Source organism: Eufriesea mexicana, unplaced genomic scaffold (assembly GCF_001483705.2).
Source record: "Eufriesea mexicana isolate 0111107269 unplaced genomic scaffold, ASM148370v2 scaffold1018, whole genome shotgun sequence".
Classification (NCBI taxonomy): Eukaryota; Metazoa; Arthropoda; class Insecta; order Hymenoptera; family Apidae; genus Eufriesea; species Eufriesea mexicana.
In genome coordinates this window covers 759,926-779,810 of record NW_016909145.1, presented here as the reverse complement: position 1 = coordinate 779,810, position 19,885 = coordinate 759,926, and the positions used below count along the sequence as shown (strand labels likewise).

At 37.3% G+C, this 19,885-nt stretch overlaps 1 protein-coding gene and 4 long non-coding RNA genes across 12 annotated transcripts in view; 3 read left to right on the top strand and 2 right to left on the bottom strand.

Annotated features, from left to right (window-relative positions):
* The first annotated feature begins 46 nt into the window (after nucleotides 1–46).
* The window catches only part of fax (failed axon connections), a 43,555-nt gene continuing 23,716 nt past the window's right edge, over nucleotides 47–19,885 (top strand). For 2 of the 4 annotated variants that reach the window (XR_001890190.1, XM_017899910.1), the window contains exon 1: nucleotides 47–829. Coding sequence is in view for 1 of the 4 variants with exons in the window: in XM_017899910.1 (XP_017755399.1) it covers nucleotides 485–829 (345 nt within the window). In the remaining 3 variants the exon portion in view is untranslated. Of the gene's footprint in view, nucleotides 830–9,449; nucleotides 9,668–19,885 lie in introns of those variants that run through there. The other 2 variants (XM_017899911.1, XM_017899912.1) reach the window with 2 other exon arrangements.
* LOC108547409 (uncharacterized) lies at nucleotides 4,816–5,424 on the bottom strand. Its single transcript, XR_001890197.1, has 3 exons — nucleotides 5,283–5,424; nucleotides 5,083–5,199; nucleotides 4,816–4,969 (listed from the first exon to the last, which is right to left on the bottom strand). It is a non-coding gene; the product is annotated as an uncharacterized LOC108547409 (long non-coding RNA).
* On the top strand, nucleotides 6,173–6,828 carry LOC108547410 (uncharacterized). The gene is made up of 3 exons (XR_001890198.1): nucleotides 6,173–6,225; nucleotides 6,312–6,437; nucleotides 6,754–6,828. It is a non-coding gene; the product is annotated as an uncharacterized LOC108547410 (long non-coding RNA).
* LOC108547407 (uncharacterized) lies at nucleotides 6,433–9,108 on the bottom strand. Of its 4 annotated transcripts, XR_001890194.1 has the most exons (6): nucleotides 8,967–9,096; nucleotides 8,669–8,881; nucleotides 8,417–8,589; nucleotides 7,387–8,252; nucleotides 7,176–7,285; nucleotides 6,433–6,612 (listed from the first exon to the last, which is right to left on the bottom strand). It is a non-coding gene; the product is annotated as an uncharacterized LOC108547407 (long non-coding RNA). The 4 variants fall into 4 exon arrangements; XR_001890193.1 differs by lacking the exon at nucleotides 6,433–6,612 and having other exon boundaries at nucleotides 6,637–7,285; nucleotides 8,657–8,881; nucleotides 8,967–9,108; XR_001890192.1 differs by lacking the exon at nucleotides 6,433–6,612 and having other exon boundaries at nucleotides 6,637–7,285; nucleotides 7,387–8,282; nucleotides 8,967–9,108.
* Nucleotides 14,108–15,035, top strand: LOC108547408 (uncharacterized). 2 transcript variants are annotated; one of them, XR_001890196.1, is made up of 4 exons: nucleotides 14,108–14,170; nucleotides 14,235–14,340; nucleotides 14,577–14,800; nucleotides 14,868–15,035. It is a non-coding gene; the product is annotated as an uncharacterized LOC108547408 (long non-coding RNA). The 2 variants fall into 2 exon arrangements; XR_001890195.1 differs by having other exon boundaries at nucleotides 14,114–14,340.

Here is a 19,885-nt window from a genome sequence, read left to right as displayed (position 1 = left end):
CCCTCTTGAGGTGGCGGTGGCGGCAGTGTTGCCAGGCGAGACTAACCACTGCGAAGTGGAAGCGAGCCTGCTTATGGGGGTTTCGCGGGAGGAACGGAGGGACTTAAAGGGAGTTGGATGAAAAAAGAAAGGTAGAATCGGCAGAGAAAGAGGGAATGAGCGGCACGCGGACCGGGCAGGGGTGGCGGACCAATTAAATATGGCGACAGCAGTGGGGTGTGGCGCTTGCGCATGCGCAACGTCGCTTTCAGCTGGGGGGACAGGAGCCGCGGACAGAACGGGGCAGCGACGAGAAGGAACCGGCCGGCAAGCAGAGGGATTGGCGAGTACCCGGCATACGTTTGTGTGGTGCGCGCTGTCTTCGAGAGATAGGCTTCCAGTGTCGCTCGAAAACTTGTCCGTCGACGTTTGTTCGCTTGCTCACTCGTACGAAGCGTTTCCTCGTTTTCATTGAAACCGGTCGGATCTGTGAAAAGTAGTCGAGATGACGATGGCAACGGAGACAGAGAACACTGGACCGGAGAGTAAGGAGATTAAAGATGTGAAAGAGATGAAAGAGGCGCTGAAGGACGAAACGCCGCCGGACAATAAGCAAGAGGAGAAAGATGCAGCGAAAAAGGAAGAAAGTGGTAAAAAAGAAGAGACCGCTGACGCTGCGGCCGCTACGCCATCCTCGGCACCGACCAAGGCTATCAGCGTGCGTAAGGCCAACTACGAGAAAGATATTGTTTATCTGTATCAGTTCTCCCGAATACCTCTTCTGCCCTCTATCTCACAGTATTGTCTCAAGGTGGAGACATGGTTGCGACTTAATGGCATCAAATACGAGGTAAGTGTTTTTATTTATCCTATGCTTATTGAGAATCGTTAGAATTCTTAAATTCACGATACATTGGAAAACAGGGGAGATCGATGTGTGAGCGCAATGCTCCTAAAGTTGTACCTTAGGCGTCGTGTTTCTTCCGGGTATACACAAGAGCGCGTCCTTTTGACTTTTCGTCACTGTAGCTCGACCGAGTAGAGTTTCAATGTATTCATTGTGCCAAGACTCGGGTATACACAATTCCATCGAACCAACGAGCATGGTGTGTTGAAAAAAGATAGAGAAGGTGGATCCTTTACCGATTATTTCAAAATGGCGACTCTTGTCAACCTTTGTGCGCTCAAAGCAATATTTAAATGCGCTTTCAACGCTGTTTTTACACATTTTTTATTGCTTTCTACGCAGTAAGGATTTCGTTTCGGCCATGAATTAGTTTTTCTTATCGTATCAGTCGTTGGTTCTCTCATAATTTCCGACTTTTCGGCAAATTTGGAAATACCTCATAAAACGATATCGATTTCTCTTAACCGAAAATTTTAGGGGCAACACTTGCATGGCCTTTTTTTAAATCATTAACTTAGACACAAGTGCATGGAACTTAGCATTCTTAATTTATTATTTATCAGTAGATTCGTAATTATAATTTCACAGTGCATCGAAATCGCGTATCTTTTCTGTAACGAGGTATAAATTGATCCGGTAGTTTACCTTGAATTTCAGATGCAAATATTTATAGAAACCGTGATGTTTACAATCGAGCTTTTAGACAAGCAGCGATAATGTATCCACGACTCTTTTGATGGGGGCGAAGCTCAAGCATGTAATCGCGCACGTAATAGCTAAACATACAAGAATCTCATTCCCATTACACGATATGTATACACGTCAGTCTAATCCGCCGGAACATCAGACCTATTACGCTCTTTCGAAACCTAGCAATCATATCGACCGTTATAATACGTAGATCTCGTTTTCTGATACATACTACCATCCTATGAAACATCCATCCGAATGAAATATTCCTGACCCGCTTGGGGTCACGTTCTGATTTCCAGAGTGTAACGTTTCGAAAAAAATAATTAAGAAACGATTTCTCTCTTCACGCGGTAACTGCGTTTTCCATCGTAAAATTTTATATCCGCTGCGAGAGCAACACGGCCGGATGACGGGCGCACGCGATCGAAAAGCATGAAAATACATTTTCTCGCGAAAGAGGTGAAAGGCCCGGCGGTATGCATTCCTATGGACTTTTAAAACGGGTTTCAGCGGTTCGCGTGGGGGGTGAACCGGCGAAGCCTATTGGAGGGCTTCCAACTTGAACAGAGGCAAAATGTGCCCCCCCGTGTACCGTCGTGTTTCGGTCCTGCGCGGTTCTGTTTTCGAGGGGGATGGAAGGACGCGTAGTAGACCCCTTCGGGATCCGGGCATAGGCAACGGGACTACTTGTTCGACGAGATTTGCGTGTTAGCGGAGAGTTTATCTGTCATAGCATGTGTTTGTTCATCCTTTGAATAATGCATTTTTCTTTGTTAAGAAACTACCACGGACTATCATATTTTTAGGTAGCGATAGTAATTCGAAATAGCGATTTTCTTTATAAGAGAAATAAAAAGATGGTTTCTTGTTGTTTTTCTCGAGATAGCCACGCTAAACACAGTCACCAATCTTCGTGGTTGTTTACGCGCGTTTTTGCATCGATTTATTTATATCGTCGGCAGAGGGGCGATATTGGTCGCGGGTCGCGAAACAGATGATAAGTAAGTGAGACGTATTATTGCAGAACTACTATACGTAAAACGAATGCCGCGCTAGATGGCGTTGTTGTGTTTTTCTTCGTTACTCATGGAATTATGTATGGTAAATGAAGAATAGATTATAAATAACATGATATATATGAAGTTACGTTTTTTGGTTATGTTATTAGAAACCATTTTTATGATGTTATTCGTAATGATGCGATAACATTTGTTAAAATACATATTGTTATAGAATAAAAAATAAATGGTCTCGACTTTAATTTTAAAAATTATAAAATTACTAATAGGATTCAGCTATACCGTTCTTTTAGTAAGGTTATATAGATGTGGGATATATTCATTGTATTATTTCTATTGTTTCAACAATTTTGATAATCCAAAAAAGACTTCTTGCCATTGATCCTAGGAATAATTAAAAATTTTTTTTCTTTTTTTTAAAAATAAATCCTTATATTTTCTTTTCAGAGAAAGAATACGAGAGTTTTTTGTGTTCGTGGTGAATGGAATTTCGTCTGAGTGTGGCGCAGTTTTGAAACACTTTTGAAAAACTCCCTCTTCATCCCACTTCTAACTGTCCTGCAGTGACCTTTTTCATCTGACCGCCACTATCTCGGGGTCTTTCTACGACATCTGTTGAACACACAACGCTTCTCCCCGAAAGGGAGAGCTACTACGGATACTGTTCGCGCCGTGACTTCGGGAAGCAGATTTCAAAGGTCCATATTTTTCTACCTAATTCTTTTTCCTGTCCTTTTCCCGATAAACTGAACGTTTACGAAGTTCAAATGCCACGTTTGCAACCTTCGACGTTCATTTACTTACTAGAAAAATGTGTTCTCTAACCTCAATTACGTCAGAGTCGATTCGGATGGAACGTTTCAACCAATGTTTCGTCTGATCATCTTTCGGGACTGAAAGGGCTATTTTTAGGCACCCTAATAGAGGATTGCGCTTTATGTAATTTATCAGTTGCAATTGTCATGTGTTACCGACGCCTCCACTTCCGGTGCCCACTTCTGGATTCTCTGATCATGGCTCGTGATTTCGAACATATATCTTAACTCGATTATGAAAGTAATTGTGGTATTACCCATTGAAAATGTCATTTTTTAAAAGTTTTAATCTCTGGAAAAAAATTAATTTAAATTTTGAATGTTTCCAGGAATTTAATATACAGAGTGCAGCATAAGTATTAGAGAATTGGTTTCTTTTCTTAAAATTTTGTTGCAAACAGCACTCTAGAACGGTTATAAATTGTATTCCCATACGAAGAATCGTAGAAACGCTTTTAAATGAGCACTTGTTCGAATGGTAAAATGGCAGAACTGGAACAAAAGAGGTCACAGGTAATACAGAGGAAGTTCCTATTGAACTAATCATTACCAAGATAGGTATAAATAACGCATGGAGTGGCCCGGATCAATTGGCCAACTTGACCAATTTTGTACCCGGGTACAAACGGTGTCCGTAATTTCCAAGAAATGCTTTCTATCCTTACAGATTCCGTGATAAATGGCATGTAGTATCTCTACACTTGGTGTTCCAAGACTATATTCGGTATAACATGTCACGATACATTATGAATGTAGCTCCTTTCATTTGATAATAACAAAAATTAAATTTTGTAAAGAAACATTTGGGTCTTTTTCAAGTCATTAAATGAAAAGTGTCGTTTTCTCTTCCTCTTTTAGGAGTCTTTCTTTCCAAGCCTTGAGTGTTATCTAGAATTATTTATTATGAATACAGTTATAGACCAGTTTATGGCTAGATAATTATACCATAGAAATTGAAGACGCAATCTCGGTTATTGTTCATTGTTATTTAGTTTCTTAGGCTGAAATTGTGTGGGGTGTGTCGTGTAAAGTATTACGAGCTGTTTCTCTTGGTTACTGTGTTAAGATCAGTAGGAAATTTGCATACCTCGTTATTTCTTCAATTTTCTTATGGTGTCTCAAATTTGCTACAAAATATCTTTCGTATCTTTCTAAAATATTTTTCTTCATTTTTCTTTTGTAACTCTGAAATTAAAAGATGAAAAATAGTAATGAAGATTCTTCGTCTTCTTCTGTTTAAATAACAGTACTAAATTCATAACAGATAAATGTTCCAATATTAAAGAAGAAAAAAGGCATTTCATTCGAGTTTTAAAGAAATTGTCACAAATAATTTGTGATTTTACGAAGAATGCAATAATTGTTGCGTTTCATTCAGTTATGTATGCAACTTTATGGCGGGTCCCTGAATATTCATTGGGATATTGGAAGTCCTTGAAAGGATGTACAATTTGTATAGTGTTGCGAGACAAAAGAGAAGGAAGAGACCACTTTCGAAGGTGTAGAGGCCTAGCCAGCACGAGCCGTTGATACGCGAATCTAGGTTATGAAAAAATCTGAAACAAGAATTCTCTGTTTCATATCTGCTTCTCACGCTTTCTTGGCAAGACGCGCTTTTCGGTGCGAAAGTTAGCAGGACACGGGAACGCGTGAAATTGTGCTAATTTACCCATTGGCTTCTCTCTTTTTCCCTCGAGTTTTTTCCAAAGATACAGGGGCACGCATATGTGTTCCATATTCCTTAATGTACACCGATCTCTAACCATATGTCAAATTCCTGGAACTCCTATATAAAGTATTAATTTTTATTTGTTTTTTCTTTCATTTCTATTAAGAAGAATATTCTATTCTCATCCTATTCATACATACCTTAATCGTCCAAATTACATTGTATTAGATTTATAATGCATTATAAATAGTTATTTATTTGTAACAATAATTCATCCTGTTTTATGGCTGTATCGTTTCACTTACTAGCCATTACCTGCGATCAATCATTATTTCCCATTCCTCTTCGGAAACACGATGTTTAACCTAACCTCATTTTTCGTTTGAACAAACGAAAGAAAAGATGCAATTATTTTTATGCTTAAAACGGTCATAAATCTTCATTAAAGAACGTTCATACAGACTGTCAAAAAATTGAATTGCATTTTCGACGGACGATGAAATAGTAGACAGGCCAACGAATCGTGCGTGCGAACGACCGAGGAAGAGCGAGCAAGCCAGACAAGGAGACGCGTACGTGGTGCGCATGCCCGTACGAGGATTCGTCGGGCTGAGCCATTTGTGCCCGGCCAATCGATTGTTTCCGACGTTTCTCCAACACGCTAAACTCGTTTCCGGTCCGATTTACCCGCGACCGGTATCCGCGATACATACTGAGCACGAGAAGTCGACTACGAAAGCGATACATTATAATTGCATCGCGTCGCCCGTTAAACGGGCGATCGTAGCGGTGGTTTGTTGACGAGTGGTGGGGATAGGCGAGAGGAGTGGGGAGGACTCGCGTTTGCAGTAAGCAGCCACCTCGTATGAGGATCTCTCGGTGCTCCATCGAGCATAAGTATTATACTTTCATGACGGCGTAATGAGAGAAAGCAGATCTTGTTGCAGAGAACGCTGGTAAAGTCGATCGAGGTCGCGCATCTCGCTTTAACATTCTCGTATATGTGTGTACGCCATGTGTTTTAGAACGATTGATCAGGGATTGGTAATCAGGGCGATTGAAGCTTTTAACAGATGGTCTCCATTATCGTTGAGGAATTTTAAGGGGATGATGACCTTTTACTATCGCTGGATCTTCGGAAATGTAAAATTAATTTTATCTCAGGTTTTACTCGAATTTTATAGGAATAAAAAGAAAATTTTCGAGTTAAATCTTTTATCGTTTTCCAGAAGTCAGTGTTAAAAAGACCTGTATCCCTTCGGTAAGGAGAACGGCTATATTCACGGTAGCAGGTCGGTCGATTGGTACTGCAGGTGGAGCAAGTCTATTTAGTATCGCCGAACCAAATGTATCAGGTTTAGCGGTGCAATTTAAACATTTATATTTAAATTCTATATATTTTCACATCTCGTGTTATCACGTTACACCATAAAGTCTTAAGATATATGCACTTCTCGCAATAACTCGGTTAGTTTATAAGAAAGCTGGTCTCAGCTGTTCATTTCATCAGTTGATTTCAAAACACCTGTTCTGGAATATAAGATACAAGAGTATTTAAAAAGCAAAATATGTATAGCAGTTTATAAAAAGATACTATAGACTAGTCAGATAGGAACGTCATGCGATCATTCTTATCCTGCTTAATTATGAAATTTAAAAACGATCTTCCAGGTTAAGTTACTTCCGTCTTAGACGAGATAACGCCGCCACTATAGGCCGTAGATCACAGATGATGGATCAAGCGCAAGTTCCAAGGCAATTGTGTCAAAATTCTTTCAGAGAAGACAGGTTCTAGAGGAAACAATCCAAAGCCTCCACTTATGGCTTGGGCTGGGTCGGGATTTAACGAGCCATGGAATGAGCTGACTCATAGGAACTGTAGAGAACGCAGTTCACGAGGAAAAACAAAGTGGTCTGGTATTTAGGTTGGGAGAAGTCAGCAGCCATGGACACCTTTAGCGAGCTTTATTACACCGTCCAAGTGTTTCCGATTAAGCGATCGTTGCAGTTTGGTCGAGTGCTTAAATTGCATGATTGATCGGCCACTTCGAATCGTTGCTACCTATTTTGATACTGCAAATCATGAGACTGACCTTCGTGTTGGTTCAGACGTGGATGATCATCGGATATAAATGAGTTTCATAAATGATGTAATAAATCTTACTCTGTTTCGAATTTATTCATTGACTCAGGATTAAATATTCTGTGGGAATATAAAGCTTTTACATTTATATTGAAATGGAAAGTAAAGATAGATGATCTTCTGCGATAGCTTGAAACAAAAGTTGAACTTGAGAGACATACCTATTTTGATCTTGGTCATCCTTTTCAAAATTAATTTGTGAATTTTTATTGAAAAGACTTTTTCTTAATGGAGAATTTTTTTAACGGATACTAAAAAGGGCAGAAAGCCGTGGAAATTCCATTTTCTTGTAATTCTACTTGTCCAGCAACTAAAATGAGACATAAGGAAAGTGCAGTTGCACGTACTGTTCTCATGTGTTCTTCCAATTATTCTTCCTACCCATTCCTGCATTTTACACTTATCTCATAACTCCTTTGCTCTTTAAAAGAGTGTAACTCTAATGGCTATTAACTTTAATTTAGAGCATTCCTCTTTCACAATCTTCCTGCGGCTCGTTTCAAAATGAAAGCGTCTAAAATCCTCGCCTAATAAATTCAAACGCTAACTTACATGCGCTTAAAACTTAGTGAAACGTACTAAATTCAGTATGCTAAGTTCTTGAGTTTCAGAGCTACTGAACTCGAAGTTCACAAGTCCAAAAGTTTCAAAACTAGCAAGTTCAGAGTTCGTATAGCTAAAAAGTACCGCTTCTTCCACTTCCTTTTTTGTCTACTGAATTGCCTTTTGCCTTCATTCAGTTCTTAAGGGGTTATAAATGTAGATGAGGGTGTGAAACAGCAAGAAGTATTTTCGAGCGATTCCCTGAGTCTTCCACGTCCCATACGAGTTATACAAGTAGGTTGTCCGTGTGTTAATTTGGAAAACCGATTCGTGTTTTCAAAGTTCTGGATGTTCTCGAGGGTTTATGACGCGTCGATCCCTATTGAGACAGGCGAAGCGAGTTTCAGACCTAATTTGAATTCGCAACTTGTCTACCCATAAATAACTAGGCTGAGCAACGGCGGGACAAATGGGTAGTTTGTTCCTAGTTGTCGAAAATGGCATAGAGTTAGAGCTGGAATTGTTAGATTACACACTGAATAAAATCTAATTAACACATTTCAAAAGTTGAAATATTTAGTAAACTGATATAAAGCAGAATAATACTGGTATAAAGTAGGGAATTTTAAATATATTTTTTTAGCTAACCTTTACGAGCTAATATATATCCAGCATAATACGTTTATTTATCAGTTTCAATGCCACGAATATCTTAGTAAAAAATGATTTTATATTCATCGTTGTAGTTGATACCTTTTTATTTTAAGAATTCTTTTTAATGGTTGCAGACTCATATCGAATATTCGAAGTCATTTTGAATCCTAGAAGAGTAAAAAATATGTAAATTATTCTTATCATTATCATTGGTATTAGTAACCAAAATTTAACCTCTTCGCCTACAATATTCTGTGAGACTCGTGGTAAGGAGATCGAGCCAAACACCAGTATTACGGGCGAAAGCCGTGAGTCGTAGATCCGATCATAAACATTACAGCGAGAGCCGTTAGTCGTAGTTTTTAACATAAACATCACAGGTCAGGTTCGTCGTTAATTTTCGCCAATGTTTTCGTCTCGGTTGCGTGTTATTCTTCGTCGCGTACGGACGAAATGGCTCTATGACACACGGCATTAAAATTTAAATGGTAAGCCAAGTGCAAATTATTTTATTTTCCTTTTATCAGAAACCATAACACATTACCTTATAATTCATTTTTCGAATCTTCAACAATTTTCCTAATAGCGTAAACCTAGTAATCGTTTCTTTTTGTCAATCATATTACCCAATTTGTCAAAACACTTCGCCATATTCCCTACTCTAGCGACAGCAGCGCCATCTGCACCGACGCAGAATCACCGGGCGAAATGATTCCGCGTTCGCGATAATTTCAGAATATTACTTGGCTCTATTAGTCCTAGTTGGCAAGCGTATTAATTCAGCAATTACGTTAGTCTATAGTACGTGAAATTGCGTTAATAAGACTTTCATTCTGGACGGCGTACGGTTGGCCTACTGCCTCCTCTCGATCGACTCGAGCTGAAGCTAAAGGGGAGGTGAGGCGAGGAGACGAGCGCGTGTGTGCACGCTTCACGCTTGAGGCAGGTCGGGTTCTTTAAATCACCGGAAACGCGCAGGTAGAAAAGATGTGGGTAAACGGTTCCCCTCTTCTGCCACCGTTCTCTGTCCTGCGCCTTTTAAAACAGTTTCGTGGAAGGCCGACACGCCTGAAAAAACGCGTGCACGAACATTTAACGGTACACTGTGGAAAATTCGTCCCGTTGGAATTTCCAGACATGGGTGTTTAGAAACAAGAGTCCTTTGGGTGCCTGGAGAATTTACGATCTTATTGTGGCGGGTAAATCCTTGCTGCGGAGAGGTTAAGAGATTAGCGTAAAGGTTAGGTATGTGCGGCCGAGAAATTTAGCGCCCGTTTATATAACTGTATGCGACGTTGGTGGGTTTACATGTATTTATGCGAAGGGATGCGACGTTGGAATTTTAGGAGTGGAGGTATACCGAGGTATTAATAGATTATTAAGTATTTGAATAGGAATAGAGCATTTGTAGCAAACAGTATTTTATTGTTTATTATATACTCTGTACTATTCTGAATTTTGCTCTCTAGTTATTCGTAGTTATTTATATTATACTGCATTATACTGTTAATTATAAAAATATAATTTTTTTTCTTTATACATTTTTTATTATTGATTACTTTGATATTGAATTTTTTAGAAATTCGTAATACATCTGAGAGAAAGGAAGAAGGTACTGAATTGCTGATGCAATAATATTGTTTTCGAGGTTAGGAACGAGAATGGTCTGGTGCGCTGTAGGATGTGTTCGATATGTCTTCCGGCTGTTGGAACGCGTAACTCGATTCTCTTTATTGAGGCTGCTACATGGGCCTCAATGAGTGCCAGGTTTTTTTCTTTAATTCCCGATAATAATCTTAATGGAAATGTTAATGGAATGGACGTATTGGTGGATGCTAATAATAGAAGCGTTTTAATGGAGGTTTTATGAGGCGTTCTAACGAAACTATAACGTTCTGCATTTAGGTATAGCTGTATAAATTAGGGGCATATGCTCCGACGAAAATAATGCAATTTTATGACCAAGTATTTTTATTCTTTCAATCAAAGAATTAAATAATTACAAGAAATAATCGTTGCAAGAGTTCGTAATTATTTTATAATAGGACATTGATCAGAGGAAGGTAAATCTTTTTTTTTTATTTTTATGTAAACTTCCTTAATTTTCTGTAATAATGAAATATTAGTTTCTTCGTGTTTTTAGAACCACCATATTCAGGCTTGAAGTAACATTAAACAAAGTGGTGCAATACTTCCACGAAATTCGCGAATCGATAAGTAATCGTTCGGACAATTTTCATAATATTATCATTGTTCCTGTAAATACATTCTACGAAAAGGTTTTACGATGAAAACCGTAAATCTTTTTCCCAGGTAAAAATCTAGTAATACTCGTGTTAAGTAAATTTCCGAGTTTTTAATGTAAATAATAAGTAATATTAATCGTTATTTTAATAATACTAAAATTAATATCAGCCGACATTCTTTTTCCCTCTTAACGAAAATTGTAGACAGGGAATGCGTTAAACGAATTCGTTAACCTCTGCAAAGACGTTTTCTTCCTAGTTTAATTTTCATCTTGAATATCGTTACGCACGTGACAAGGTATGCAAATGAAATTTTTCTTTCGGCTGTAACGACGCTTGAAAGAATTTTAGATCAAGAAAGAATTTCGCAGTGGCGCTCTCGAGTATCCTTGAATTGATGAATTCACGTGCATTAAAAGCAAATGCATTTTTCTCATGCCTATGCGTGCACGGTGATTACCTTGCGCAGACTACGACGTGCCTTGGTATTTTATGTCTTATGTCGGCTTTCTTTGTCCGCCGTAGTAATGTTATGTTTTAATGATAGAAAAGAAGTAACGAAAACGAAACTTCCTTCTTCCCTTTTTATTTAATATCTTCATTATGAATATGAATCAGTTTTCGATGGTGACGAGACGAACGCAATTTGAATACAAATTCGTCCATGTTATTTTGCTAAACTTGAAAGTGACTTTTAAAAATTTTGTGTTGAATTTTTCTCTTATTCTCTGCTTTTAAGTAGTCAATTAAAAAAAGAAAAAGAATTTCAACGCAAGCGTTTCCTTTGAGAAAAGTCTTTAACTCATTCGAGAATTAGTCAAAATAAATGAAAATTATAATCTCTCGAGTACTACTTATTTCAGATTCTTTATTCGTAAATAGATCTGCTAATTTTAGTTATACTTTAATATTAATGTATTCAGATCTATAATAGATCTTTCCCACATGTTAATCGTTTAATAGAGAGTGTATCTTTTTACATATATTTTAATAATTAAAATAATACGTACACGAGAAATACATAATTACATAATTATGTATTTTTCACACGTATTTTATCAACAGAATGGAGTTTCTTTTCCGTACATTCCTTTATAATTAAAACATCCGTTTCTGTTAAATAACTTCTCGTAACTATTAACGTCATTTAGTTTAACACGTCGAATACCATTTCCCTTTTATCTCTTCTCCAAGGAAAATTTCCCAATCACGTTACACGTGACTCTTTTGTGCAGTTTCTTGCTTTACAACTTAAGCAACTGTACGATCGTAGGCAGTAGTTGATATTATCTTCAATTGAAGACAGAATTTCTGGCGGAGTAACAGGTTCGTTGTTGATGCACGGATTTTTCTTTCATTCCTCATAACTTTGTTTTTGTTTCTTCGTTGCTGCACATTTTCTTTTCCCAAGCTCTGATTTCGATGGATAATCCACATTGCAGTTACTTGAATCTTTTTTTTTGGCAATTGTTTGTTATTCTTGACGTAAAGTTGCTATTCGCTCTGTCGATTTTGTTCGTGGTTTTTGTCTGGTATTACGTGTGGTTTACCGTAACACGAATTTAAAGGTTCTGTATAAAATAAGTGAAAGTAATAATAAAATATGTATCATGATGTAAGAAATTTTTGCTGTTATCACTTAGAAATTATTTTCTATTTTAATGGTAATTCGTACAATTAATTCTTCTAACGCTATCTTATTATTTAGAAGTGCAGTATTTATTTACGTATAGTAAAAGGAATAGTTACTTAGGAATTGATTTATTAATTACCTTATTAATTTTTTTAAATTGTAAGTTATGGTATTAGGCTCATAGGTTTTAGTCAAATATTCGTCTCATCATTTTGGAACATTCTGTATACTAAAGTAGTAGTATAACGGTGCATAAAAAACGTTTACTCTTTATTACTCTATTATTTACTATATTTGACCACCATCCATCTACCCTTATGGTATTACACTCGTTTAACTGACACACTCTATTTCAAGTGTCAAAGGTGTTTCAGTACTCGAGACGTGCTTGAAACTCGATTACCATTATAGTCCTATAAATTTCACGAAATTAAATTATCTCGAATATACTTGACATTCAGTAAAAATTACAGTTGAGAAACATTACTTACTCGACACTGTCAGTCTTCAAATAAATCCAGTCTACTTATATTAATCTTACCATTCAAATATTTGACGTAATTATAATTTATACATGTTTCACGAAATTTATAATATACTAATTTCATTCCTCTAAATATTTTCAATGTATTTTAGACCAAGATCAGTATTCCATTTTCTTAAATCAAACAAAACAGATCTTCTGGCGCCATATTTATCTCCTACAAACTCCAGAATATATGTACATCTGATTAGTTACTCTAGATGTCAAGTCACCTATGCCACTTAACAGTCTTTCATATACATACACATATGTATCTCTTTATAAAAAGAAATCGATTTCGATCCGTCATTCATCGAACGCAAAAGATCGCCATTCTCTGTGCATACGCGATACAAACGAACACTACATATAGATATATGTGTGTGATGTGTGCGCGCGAGGCCGTAATACATGGAGGTTGTTTTCCATCGACGGTCGTCAATAGGTATTGCATTATAAACCAACGCGACGCGGTTTCCGTCCGAGGACTGTCCATTCGAAGACGCAATAAGCGATATACGCGTTCTTTCGATCGCTATATAAAGCATCCTCCGTTCGATTCGTTCGACTTGTCCATGGCTGGTCTATTGAATCGCTTCTCGCCGTCCTGTCGTACTCTATGAATACAGATTTAGTTGTCGCCTGCACGCACTGTTCCTACTGCTTCGAATTCTCGCGCATGTGCGCAGAAACGCGTTCACGCGATCCATTGGTAACGCGTAGAAAGCGTTCCCCTTTATTGGATGGTGTTGAGGTTGGGTATGATAGGAATGATTGGCGTTCGGTTGGGTGTTGATCCCTAAGCAGTTTTCAAGTAATTTATTAAGTGTTGCTGCCATTGACATGTACGATTAAAATTGTTAACATTTTTGGTTGGGATTATTTTTGTTTATAAGAAACGAAAAATTATAGTTGGTTACAGTTTTTTAGGTTAATCCCAATATTCGACAATCGCTGTGAAAAATACATTTATAACCTTAATTTATTCCTCTTCTTTGTAACTAATTGATTGTAATAGAATGTATTTCAACATACATTTCTAGGAGTCAATTTAAAAAAGCAATTGTGATTACACCTACCTCACTTGAGCAATGAATTAAGAAATGCCTACGGATCCAATGAAAATTGCAGTTCTGACAATCCATGGTCCATTAATAACCCACACAAATAGGTATCAACTTTTCATATTTTACATTTAAAATAAAATTATATATATTTATTTCTATAGAAATATTTCAGCCTGTTATTATCTAGTTTATCGAATAGCAGAATTTGTTTTTAATGGCTCCCTGGTATTCGACAACTGGTCACAACTTCAACCTACCGTAACGAGGAAACAAACCATTGTTAGTAAAAGAGAATCGAAATCGGGTCCCTTGAACAAATGATTTTACAACAGATTTTTTTCAGTACTACAGTGAAAACGATTTGCACGCCCTAGTTGTTATCGTTTCAATACTAAATAACGGTGAATGCCGTAAATATATTACAGTCGTTCACGTACAGACACATATAAGTACGTATACACACATATGAATTAAAGAACTTAGGAAGTCGATTCGATTTTTAAATTTCGGGAAAATCTACGTGTCTTTTTATGATTTTATGAGAAACGCATGATTTAATTATTTCTTTTTTCTCTTTTAATACAACAATAATTATTCATTAAGAAAAGAAAGAAGCACTAAAATAAATGTTCACTATTTGGAAATTACATTTATTAAATAATAATTCTCATTGAACGAATTTTAGGACAGTGACGCATCTTTTGCGTCATTCATTATTTGCTCAAAAGATCTGGCACCATACCATAAACGTCTTGGAAAGAAATTGATCTTAATAAGTACGCAGAAGGATTGCTGGGGAAATAAAGTCACACGATAAAGTAAAATAATAAAAATAATCGTGTAAAAATGATCTGAGGATAAATATCGATGCAAAACGTATCGTCAATATCAGTCTCGTTTTCCATCAATGTAATTTTTTTAAGTATTAAGAAGAGGTATTAATGTAAGAAAATAATGAGCTTCTTTCATTTGATAGATCGGTGATACTTATTCAAGAGACACAGGCATTGATCCGAAAAAGTTCGTCCAGGATAATTACTCGGTTATTAAATAAGAATGGATCGGTGTACGTGCGATAAACGCCTTATCCTAACGAGGCGGTTACAAATTAGCGGATTCTAACGTAATGCGATTATACCCGGGCAACGCGGAGGTTCCTTATCGACCAGAACGATCAGAAAACAAACGGTAATTATTCATGGTCGATGATTCACTGGAATGGTATATCCTGGAATCGAGACCAGTGAAGCCTCAATTGTCGCTACGTCGAGGATACCGATAATAACTCTATTCTGAAAGCAAATGAAAAAAGGAAATAGCTAAAGGAAGTGGTATTGTATTCGCTTGTATAAAATCTGGAGATGTTTTTTTTTTTTTTTGATAATTTTATTTGCAGTTAGGGTGTTAACAATAAAAACACCAAAATTTAAAGATTCTGCTGTCTGTCAGAGAAATTTAGATTGAGTTCGTTGAAATTTCATAACTTAGGTATTTGAGATTGATCGTTCATAATTTACAGTCTATATACCAATTAGAAATCTCAGTCTTTAGTGGAACTCTTTAATATTCCGTTCAAGCAAATTGAAGTTGGATAATGAAGAAGCTTAACCCAAGCAGGACATTGTTAGACAGATCAGTAGATTGGACAGTTTCTGAAATTACCTGATTTAATTTTCAGTCATTAAGGAAGTTCTTTTCTTACTGCAGTGCTCTTTCTTATACATTTTTTTGGTTTTCTTAAGCAAATTCCTTTCACATTTTTTAACAATGTTTTTAGACAATTTCTTGAAGCGGATTTTTTATTTCTGCTATTTCCTATTTTATTCGGTCATTTTTGTGTTATCATTTCCTTCTTTGTTTCCAAGAAGTTCAATCTTCTAGAAGAATGAAATTAATTCTTTTTCAAAAATTTTTAGGTTCACGACTGCAGGAAATTTTTATACATACAACGTTTTATACATACAAATTGGGAAGAATCAAACGAAACAGAATGTCGAGTTCAACTAATATTGTTCCCAATATTTTCACACCATTCTGAGAAGCTTATCCACCTCAGATCAAGACCTCTTCGAGTGACCCAGAAATAAGGTTGTACAACTCTTACTTCGGAGAGTTAAGCTAGATCCTGCCTCTGCAGCCATTTCTGTCAGTCATTTTCTCTTTATTCTGTTCCAACGTTAGAAAAGTCTAGGTTACGAGGCTCGGTAAGATCTAACTAACGATAAACAGCCGCGTGTAACACAGCTTGCTCGTAATCTGTAACGCGACACCGGCGATATTAGCGATCCCGTTACGTTGGTACTACTGGCTGCGTAGTGAGAGCTCTCCAGTCGATCGGGAGAGCCTTCGTACACGTAAAAGTGGCGTTGTCTGCCACCTGGTGCATCGATGACGCCGTAAATTGCGAGTAATCAGGCCTGCACTCGAAAAACCTGCTTGAAATGCTTTCGTATCGTTTCTTATTGGAATAACGCATATCCGAAGCAGTTATATACACACGCGTCTGTATATATATGCATAAATGCGATTTATTTATTTTGATGATATAACAGCCGTGTGTGCGTTTGCAACGCAATGTACACGGTAATTGAAATTTATCGCTCGATAAAATTTCATCCAGGCTATTGGACGATAGCGTCTGTGGATCTAGGAAATGGTTCGTGTAATTGCGATTTAGTGTATGAGTATATGGAATAGATAGACGGAAAGGAAGTTGTAAAATATTGGTTTTTTAATCGATGGAATATACTGGCGGATAGGACAGTGGTTTTGAAGGAAAGTGGGATTTAACTCTTCAACGCTAGGCCAACCATGACCTAAATGGTCGTTTCTTTACCTCTTCACTGTGATTTAATTATGAGGATCTGTGCGTTGCAAAATTATTTAATTTTAGTTAGCCTCTATACAGGGTCTTCCAGCAACGGTAGTACAATCGGAAAGAGGGTGATGATTCAATATCAGTATTATTTATTAATTTCCCATCGTGTCTGTACATATTTGTGCGTGCTCTCGAATCAGTAAAAACCTTGAGATATTTACGACCAGTGGTGTTCGCTGTCACGATTGTCACGGCGGAGAAACAGGCTGACTCACTGCTCGTTTAAATCGACGGAAAAAGAAACTAAAGTATCGCACCTGGTGCACCGTGTCGTCGTAACGATTCGCCACACTGCGGCATACATATACGATTTTTAACAGAACTTTAAATGCTGACCTATATTTTATACGTACACATAACTAAAGAATTATTGACAGAAAATCGAAGCTACCTGTACGATGAAATTAAGCATTCTCACTACACGTGCATTATCATTTTCGAAGCCTCGAGTCCAACACGCGTACCTTGTTTGTTAAGAGTTTGATACTCAGACATCGAGATATCTTCATGAGTCATTCTAAAACTTTCTTCTGAGAGAAAAAGGAATGTCGGTGATTAAGCAGATCCTTGAATGTTCTCGTTCGGATTTTAACCCTTTGCACCCGAGAGGCGAGCCTCAATCGCCATTTAATCAAATTCCAAATATCGATGTTAATACTTCAAATTTAAAATAACGCAACGACGTGTGGGGTATCAAAGAAAATAATTCTGCGTCTTGTATACGATTTCTTATTTACTCTTTTAAAAATATCGTCAACTTTATTGCAGAAAACCTTTGAGTTTTCATTATTTTCTAGTCAAAAAATCCTCGAGTGCAAAGGATTAAGCTGGATATGTGGAACATAGTAGGGGAAACAGAAATCAATGACGACCGGTTGATTGTTTCAAGTGTACAGTCCATTTTTATTTTTAAAACGATCGATAATTATCGATCCTTCCTCGTTTCATTCTTAAACCTCCCCTGTTCCTCGCGGTTTCACGGAAGCCGTATATCGGAAGCTTGCTTGGCAACTGGAAAGGCAATTTTAGAGTTATCACGGTGAACGAGTCTGGTAAACATAGCTTTATCGCCAAAGTTCTTAAAGTAATTCAGTATTATATACAAAGCGAGATGTGTGAACAGCTATATCTAAATTTTCATACATCATACATCGTATTTTGTGGAATATTTATCCGAATGAATATTACTATTAATTTTGCCATATACGTCTGTACCTTTTTAAGAAAAGAAAATCTGTAACCAATTATTTCTAGTAGTTTGATAATTGCAGTGTCACATGATAAGATAAGCATACGTAGATACACATAATCACGTTTCTGTTTGAGTAAGAGACAAATTAATTTTACCGAAGGTATCTTCTGCATGTTTCTTGTAATTGCAAACATAAAATGTCCGAAACCTAGTCATTTCGACTTGGTGGTTCCTCTGTGTTGAGAATGTTGTACATCGTGATTGCGAAGATGATTGTTTAATTGCTGATCGTTTTGTGTGCACCTGTTCTGTACTAGCTGTTTAATTCATTCTCTGTGTTTTGTTTGGTAGAATTTTTGTCCTCGTTTTCTAAAAGCTGTTCATGTAAATTGTCTATCGAGTACGTGAACAGAACGTAGCATAGCTTTAGCCTGCGAAGCTTCTTAGATATTCCGACGTGTATAATATCGAGACTTTTGCAGCCGATCGAAACGAAGAAATTACAACGATGGTCGTCAAAGGTTTCCATAAAGCTTAGCTTTACGCAAGGAAATACTGCGAGATTTATAGCCCAACAATCAAGTATATCTATTCTTTGTCGTGTCTTGTAAATTTTACATACCCTGCAACGTCGCCTCTGACGTCTTGCTCTCATTTCTCTCCGTATTTCATTTTCATTCGGGTTGAATAAAAATATCGAAAGGTTAGTACAAACAAATACGTAAGTTTGGGTACTCTTAGTTGTAATTTATTCCTCGCTGTTGTTATTTCGCAGCAAGTATGAAAAACATCATGAGTATCGTGCTCGAGAGCCATTTTTCGCGAACATGATGCAAAACCTTGAAGATACATGGTCGATGTTAAAAATAAAATTTCTTTGCAAGTTTTCAAGCTTTTTAATGGATCCATGTGGCAGGAAATCCTGACGCGTGTTCTCTTAGGAAGGCATCAGGACTCTTGGTGTATTCGAGATAAGGGTGATACCGTTTTTAATTTCGGATGACACAACTGGTTTAAATAACATGTTTGCACATATTTGTTCCCTCTTATCGTGGAACTGCTTGTTGAGCTTATATAGGGTGGTGGTCCACGCATCTGGGGCATGTCTCGTATCTCTCCTAGCTGCAATTAGAAACAATTGTAGCAAATACTCCCATCTTCCACGACTGCGTGTATTCTTCTATAAATATATATACGTGAGAAATTTATTAATGTGAAACGGAAAGTAGAAATTTATTTTAAATGTTCAAAAAAGGTTAGGCATTGATAATTCTAAAATTTCGATGTAAAAATTCGAAGAGTGGAAGTATCGACGTGTTGAATAAAATCTGCATCAAAATCAAAATTATTTTCTTCAAAAGTACCTCCAATAAATAATTGCGTGTAAGAAATATCGTTTTTCGTAAGATTTTATTAATATAAATTCATTGTATGGACCAACAGCGTTCGTAATTCCCGCGCGAAAATGGCGCCCTCGTAGGCGGATCTATTAGTTCATTGAACATCGACTTTCGAAATAATTAGAGAAACATGGAGAAAGAAATTCCACGACGACTTTATACTATTAGGCGCCGTATATTCATCGCGGTGCGTTGTTGATCGAGGCACAGAACGCAGATCGGGTTTTCGTGATCGAATGCGCCCGGGCGTGCATCTCGGTGGTTTCTATCGCGGCAGAAATAAAGTCGCCGGAACGAATGCGGGGGCAGCGGCTTCTTAAAATAGCGCCGAGACCTCTGGAGTCGTCGATTGCGCGTATCTCTGGTACACGAAGGAACAAAGAGACGAGTCGATCGTTGTTCCTCGTCGGAGAAAGCCGGAGAAGAAATATAGGGTGTCCTGTTATTCCCTAGACACTGCGATGATGAAACGATGGGAAGAGGGACCGCCAGAAAGCGGATATGGTAATGGAAAAAAATGCTTT